Source organism: Geospiza fortis, unplaced genomic scaffold, assembly GCF_000277835.1.
Source record: "Geospiza fortis unplaced genomic scaffold, GeoFor_1.0 scaffold396, whole genome shotgun sequence".
Lineage (NCBI taxonomy): Eukaryota > Metazoa > Chordata > Aves > Passeriformes > Thraupidae > Geospiza > Geospiza fortis.
In genome coordinates this window covers 853,830-861,222 of record NW_005054345.1, presented here as the reverse complement: position 1 = coordinate 861,222, position 7,393 = coordinate 853,830, and the positions used below count along the sequence as shown (strand labels likewise).

At 38.4% G+C, this 7,393-nt stretch overlaps 1 protein-coding gene across 1 annotated transcript in view; it reads left to right on the top strand.

Moving 5' to 3' along the window:
* FAF1 (Fas associated factor 1) overlaps positions 1-2,788 on the top strand; it is a 146,801-nt gene extending 144,013 nt beyond the window's left edge. The window contains exon 19 of the mRNA XM_005422936.3: positions 1,413-2,788. Within this exon, the coding sequence (XP_005422993.2) occupies positions 1,413-1,496 (84 nt within the window). The 3' untranslated portion in view covers positions 1,497-2,788. The remainder of the gene's footprint in view (positions 1-1,412) is intronic.
* Positions 2,789-7,393: the final 4,605 nt, after the last annotated feature.

Genomic DNA, 7,393 nt, shown 5'->3' with positions numbered 1-7,393 from the left:
AATCTAAAATTGACTCTGGTTTTTGTAAATTATTTTTCTCTTCAGACATTTAGCAGTAGCTCACCATGGTACATGAAGTGTAAGAAAAACGCTCCTGCTTTGGGAATAAAAATAATACATCTGTTGGTTTTTGGGTTTGGTTTGGTTTGGTTTTTAATTATTTCATTTTAAAAAGTCTGCTGTAGTCAGATGAAATTACACTGATTTTGATGGTCTTAGGAAGTGATAAGCCTTGGATGTTTGTTTAAATAGTAGTTTTTTCCTAATTATTCAATAAGACAATAGAAATGCAAATATATTTCAAGTTTGCCTGATTTAGTTGGGGGGAGAGAATGAGAAGTTATCTATTTGTTAATAGGCAAACAAATAACAAATGTTTCCTATTTGTTAATAGGTAACAGGATTAGTAAATTAGGCTTTTAAGAAAATTACATGAACATTTCTTACTAATTCATAGCATTTCATGTGCTGGACCCTTAATGTTTTCTCAAAACATTTTTAGTAAGCAGTGACATGTTGTGATCATAGATGAAACAAATTTAACTTTGGAAAAAATGTTTATTGGCATGCATCTGCATTTATACCTATGGCTTAAGACTAATAATCTATTATTCACAAGCAGACTTCTGGTAACCGGTGTGCTCACACAGCAAAATAAACCAAAACAGATTTACCAGGGAAAATAAGTTTAAAAATGGAAGGGAAATATTTCAGAAAATGGTTCATTTTTCTACATTAAGCTTTGCAGTATTCTGAAGGATATCACAGCATTGGCTTGTAAACTTGAATGTCAGGACACTGGGACACTTGTTGTCATTAATTTGTCTATATACGTAAATATATTGCGTAATAACCACACAATTAAACAGTTTTCTCCTAGCCTGGGATAATTGAGGTGTCTGGAAAACATTGAAGTGAGTGAAAGCTGAGTGTTCCATCACGTGACTTGGAGCAAGGGAGAAGGAAAATAAAGTTTCCCTTTTCAATGGAGAGATCCTGTTGGGTTGGCTATGCTGCTTGCACCATCAGTTTGACTGAAATTTTGGGATGGTTATCTAGGAGTGGAGTTTTATTTTTCATCTTAACTCATGTGTTCTAGTAAACCTTCCAAAAATTCTTTGACAAAAATAGATTAGTGCATAAGTTTATGGTAGAGAGCAAGACCTTCTTGGAATTAATGTCAGGGATTCTGGTTTTTTATTATTCTGTTCATTCTTATTACAAAAGAACACTTGTAACAACAACAGAAAATACAATATATATTTCTTAATCTGCATCCTGGAAAATAATACTCACTACTTCAGTAATCACTGATGGAGGGACTCAAAAATCTTCCCAGTAAAAGTCTGCACTGTGAAGATAAACAATCCAAAAGTCTACTTACACATATCTTTGTGTTCATGTATTTACAGGTGACCCAGCTGGATCCAAATAAATCATTACTGGAGGTAAAACTGTATCCTCAAGAAACCCTTTTCCTAGAGGCAAAAGAATAGATCAAACAAGATTGTAGGACTAATCATCCTTTGATAAGCCAGAGGCACAGCATCGAGAGGAAGACTTCTCTGAGCACCACCTTGTACTGACATCCAGCTCAATTCCATGTCACAAGTTTGCCTCTTGCAAGAATCCTGAAAAATTGAAAAAAAACAAACATAGCTACTTAAAGTTTCACATACATGAGTATATGTTTCCAACCTCATTTAAATGAGCAGAGGATAAAGTTCTGCTATGAACACTGAACATTATGATTCTGTTGCTCACTTATCATCCAGCTTTTGTTATAATTAATGCACTGTTAAAATGTGAGTGATTGTTAAGTAGAATTTTTACTCCTCAAATGCCCCTTTTTCACCAAGAAATCTTGGACATTTCTGCCTGTACTTTTGACACTAGAATGCTGTATATTTGATATCTCACTGAGCCAGTGCTCTCATATATATGCATTTTATTTCTGTGTTTGAATTTCTACTTTGTCAACTAATTTAAAAAGGCAGAAAAAAAATTAATGGGACATTCTCAGCCATGGAAATTTAACAGTATTATAGTAGAAAGCATATAATTTTTGTTAGTACTTTCTGACTTCTTTGATAAGATGTAAGGTTTTGTTTGGAGAATATAGTTTGACATATATGCGAGATATTTATTTACTGGTTCTGCTTTGGGTCTCAGTTCCAATTCAGTTTAGGAAGTATTTTCCATTACATTGCAGTGTGAAACTGCTTATTGCATGATGTGAATATTTAAATAACATTAGACATGGCCAGTACCAGAAACCTGGTATCTTGCCAACACTTCAGGAATCAGCTGATATTGAATATCAGCTGTTAAAAACCTTTCAAATACCAGATACAAAAGTTCTTTATTTCTCTTTGTGAAAGAAAGGGCAGTTCCCATTCTAGCAGTTTTTCTTCATTCTGGCACTTGCTTGTCTCCTATTACTCTGCTGGTTTAAAGCACCTTGTTTGGTTCATCAAACAATGGGTATTTTAAGGGGTGGTGTAATAAGAAATCTGCCTTATTGTTGCACACTTTGGACATATTAACAATACATTATTGATCCCATCTCAAATTAAAGAAATCGCAGTTCTCTTGTCTGAAATGTATGCACCAGCTACCTGCTACCTGACATGCAAAAATCTGGTACTCTAAATTTCTCAACCATAGAATGAGCATACTGAGGCTAAGACCATAACGTGCAGTTGATGCCAAACCTGCATCAAAACTGGTTTGTTTGGGAGTTTTTCTTCTCTTTTTTTTTTCCTTTTTTTTTTTTCTTTTTTTCCCCCTCCCTAGGACAGGACTTTCATGCACAGGCAGCTGCTGATCTGATTAAGGAGTTTGTGCTCAGGTTAGTTGGCTGGATGTAATTGAGATGATGTGATAGGCTGAGAAAGGCAAATGGAAGAAGTGATAAGGAGCCTAAATCATCTTTGAGAAACTGTCCCTTCCTTCAGTGATACTGAGGTGCTGCTGAATTCAGTCAAGGCTCCTGACTGAACTAGGATTTCAAATGGAGAGAGGCCTTTTCAGTCAATGGTCTTTTTAAGGCCATGGAAAACAAGTGAGTTTTCAAAAAAACATTTTTCAGTTGAAATATTCTTTTGCCAGAGATGCCATGATTAATCAGTTGCTGCCACCAGAATGGGACTCTATTGTGTATCAGAATTGAGATGAAGGAGAAAACCTGGTGAAAGCATCTTTGAGTTTCACCATACAGTCCTGGAAAACCAAGGAAATTTCTAACAAAGACTTCCTCTTCCCCCCTTATTTTTATCAAAACACCTACGAAAAGAAGGAGGGTCAGGTGGTGGGTTTCCTGACCTTGGCTATAGGACCACAAGATCCTCTGTCCCACAGGACACTATTCCTTTTCTTTGCTGATGTAGGGACCCTGAGATTTGTTCTGTGCCACAAACATCAATGCATATCCTGAGGTACCCATGCATGCCCTTTTCAGGTCTGATTGCCTCTCAGGAAGGCTTCTCTAAATCCCCTTGATATCTTTAAATAGGGGCTGTGCACTGGCTAGCATTAATTTAACATGTTAGTCAGATTCAGCCCTGGATGATAATCCAACACTCATCAAAATTATCAAAAACTGTTTCTTCACCTCAAAAAGAGCAAGACTTGTCTGGCTGCCCTCAAAGTCATTGATTTGTGTGTTGACTTTGGGACTTTATAAAAAAGAAACAGTGGTAGTCAAAGGAGCAACTTCTTGGTAACAGTGCCCAGGGAGTGCAAGTTCTGCCCTTCCTGTATCTGTTTCAAGGTCTGGATGTGAGTTGGGTTCTGCAAGCCCCATGACTGGGCACTCTTACAGACAACAGAAGATATGGAGGAGGAAAGCATGGAAGCAGGAAAACAAAATGTCTTCCCCTTCTTCTCCCAGCAGAGCTGACCAAAGCAGCATTGCCTTTTGCCTCTTGGACTGCTCTCTGCTTTGGGCTTTGTTACTCCTTCAGTGTTCAAATGTCCAGTGTGTGATGTGTGTTTCTGGCAGAAATCTGGGGGGATGAGGGGGCTATGGGCACTTCAGTTATTTCAGTACAAGGTTTTGTGGAAAAGATAGCAAAGTTCATACAATCTCTTGCTTTTTAGGCAGTAGTGTAATGTTTCTTTCCTGACATCCAAGTCTAATGGTTGTTTAGAAATCCAAAACATAAAGATTGACAGTTTTCTAATTCTTCCATTACTCCAGATGATTGATTCCATTTTCTAACTGGAGAAGTTGGCTTTTAGTGTTGAATGAACCATGTTCCAATGCCCTTTCATTATTTATGTTCATTAATGAACACCCCCCCTCCTGCCCTACCACCTCCCATTTGCCCATAATGTAGTGGCCATTATGTCCGTATACCAAAATCACACACCCTTAACTGTTTTTAATAATCTGCGTGTGGTCTGTCTGGCTGTTCTGTCTGTCTGGCACAAGTTTCCAAGGCTATTAAAAAGGAAAAATAGCATTGGCTCCTGTCAATGAGACTGGGGAAGATTTTCAAGGTCAAATCCTGCAGCAAACTGCTTTCTTTCACAAATGTGAGAGACTTGTAAGAACCCCATTCACGTGATAAATATTTATGATTTGGGAGGAGGAATTCAAGAGTAAGCAAAATCTTCTGACATTGACTATCGTGGGAATTTGGGGGGAAGAAGGACGGGAACAAAATTAAGGGGAAAACCTTCAGCAATTTTAATCATTTCAATTGCATTTTCTCAGCAATTTACTTTTCACTTGGGAAAAATCCTTTTCCATTGGAAAGAGCGAATGGGAGGGGAACTTTTTTCCTTTCCAGTCTAAGTTCTTTATATTAAGCCTGTAAATCCTGAAGCGGGACTCTCTCAATGGTAAATACTATTGTGGTAATGGATTTGTTGGCATCCCTTAAAGCTGAGGGACTATGTGAATTTGCCAATGTATGGATCTGCTTTCCTTCATTCCAAGTTTCTCAGCTGACTTGTAATTGCATTGCATGGAAGGCATATATGTTTTCTTGGGGTAAACTGAGATTTTGACCCAGGGGAGGAGTAAATTCTTTTTCCTTTTTTCATGTGGAAACCTAAGGAGATGGAGACCACTCCCTTTAGGCTTAGACATGTTTCTTCACCAAGAGTGTTATATCTTGGTTAAGGGATGAAGTGCATTGAGTAAATATCCCTTACCAATTATCAGAGAATTTAAAGTCTGAGTATCCTAGAGGAGACTGGCCAGATTTTCTCATTAGAACTGGACATTTCTAGGAAAGTCTGGAATCACAGTTCAGCATGATTTCTGTGCAGTCTGATTTATCTGTGAGATTCTGACTTCTTTCCCATCAAAACAATTTCAGCTTTTTTCTAGTGGGTCCTTGTGTGACTTGGACTTTTCCTTAAGAAATGAAATTCAATTAAATTTTAAAATCTGACTATTCAGAAGCTTTGAGTAGAAAACATTGTCTCTCTAACAGAGACATTCCTTTGGGCATGCTGAGGCATCCACTCAGCCATGTCGGACAGAGACAGGGAAATTTCATATTCCCAAATAGTAGTGTTTTCCTCCTACCACAGTTTAATTTTCTGCTCTATTTGTGCATAATCTGAAGATACTTCTGCATGGAATTAGATTGTTAGTTCAGCTACATCCTCTAAGATGCATCTTTTTGAGTGGATTTTAACAATTATAATAGTAAGCACAGGTATTTGTGTTCCTCTGCCAGGTGAAAATTTGAGCTGATGAAGGAAACAAAGGGGGAAAAAAGTAGTTTATACACAGAGGTAAACGCTTTCAAATAATTTTGTATGTAAAAGGAAAAAAAAAAAACAGAACAAAACCACCCTGTTACTCCAAGTAACTTAGCCAGAAATTCATATATTAAAGCCCAGAAATATCAGCTGTAGCACATCATGTAAAAGGAAAACATCTTTGCACAGTTTGAGTAGTCCATCACCATAATCATCATGTTCCTGTGTTTAGTCCAGGGGAAGCCACAGGATAGAGCATGCAGGACATGATGTATGGCACCAGCAGGCTCCACAGATTCCCTTCCTCTGCTCATCTCAGACCTCCATGCTGACATCTACCCCCTCCTTTCTTTCACCTCCCTCCTCAGACCATGTTTGTTTTATTATTATTTTAATTCTTTTATTATTATTATTACTTTATTCTTATTCTTGCTGCCTCCCCAGCCTCCTCATACACCCGTAGTGCCAAAAGTTTTGGCCATGGTCTCTGGCACCTGAAGAACTGGCAAGTTCTTCCAGAGAGCTGAGCCAAACACACAGGAAAATGTCCAGGACAACAAAGCACTTGCTTTCAGCCTTACCCCTCTAGTTCTGTAATATTCTCATGTAAAACAAACTTTCCAGACAGTGCTCTCAAAATACGGAAAGTCTTTCGTGCAGAACATCTAGAAGGTTCATCTGAGCCTGGTGTGTAACACTTTGGAGCCTGAGTACCACAGCTGACAACTTCCATCCTGGGGAAAATACAAAAGATAGGTTAGTTAAAAAAAAATTCAAATTGCCAAAAATCACAAGGACAAGTTATGTCTTCTACTTAATTTATTTAATAATTGGTAAACAAACCAACTTTCTTGAGAATAATGGCCTAAATTCTGAGATTCTTAGAAAAAAGAATTTTAAATGGGACCTGCAGTCTGTAATAGAGACAAAGTTACAGTCCCTCCTTCTTGACACTGACTGTGAGCGAGCTTTATAAGCTTTGTGTGTAGCCTGAACGGATGAGAGGGTGTTTTATCAGGTACAAATGATGTTTGGCAACACTAAGCTAAATGCATTTCAACTTTGAGTAGAGAGATACATGCAGTGATAGGGTCATTGATGTTATTTTAAATTAACATTTATTAAATACCACTGTTTACTTGATTGGTGCTTGCTAACAGCTTGCAAAGCTTCCCATTTTCAAACTATTTAGTATATTTAGGGTAAATCACAGACACAAAATCAATGTGCTGCATTTGCTCTTGAAATTAGTCTTTTTCTCATCCTCTTGTTTGTTTTCAGAAGAGAATCAAATAGCTTTAACAGAAGTAGGTTAGTATTCCTACAAACAGCAGCCGTGCTCTGTGTCTGGCTGGATGTTTGCTCTGGATGATGGTCAGGACATGGGTGGAATGGATCCCTGCTCTCACCAGGGACCACTGGCTTCTCAGGGCCAGGGGTCAGCTGGCAGCAGCCCCAAGAGCTGAGCACTTCAGGGGTTTCCCTGTGGAAATGCCTCTGGTTGTGAGCACAAGGCCCAAATGCCAAGCAGGGTAAAGGAACAGGAAAGGAACCGCATCGCAGAGCATAGACCTGACTGCTTCATGTCATTGTATTGCGAGACACCTGCCAGCAGCTTCCTTCTGTTCCAGCACCTTCGCAGCTTTGCTCCCATTTCCTCAGGGCATGTCCT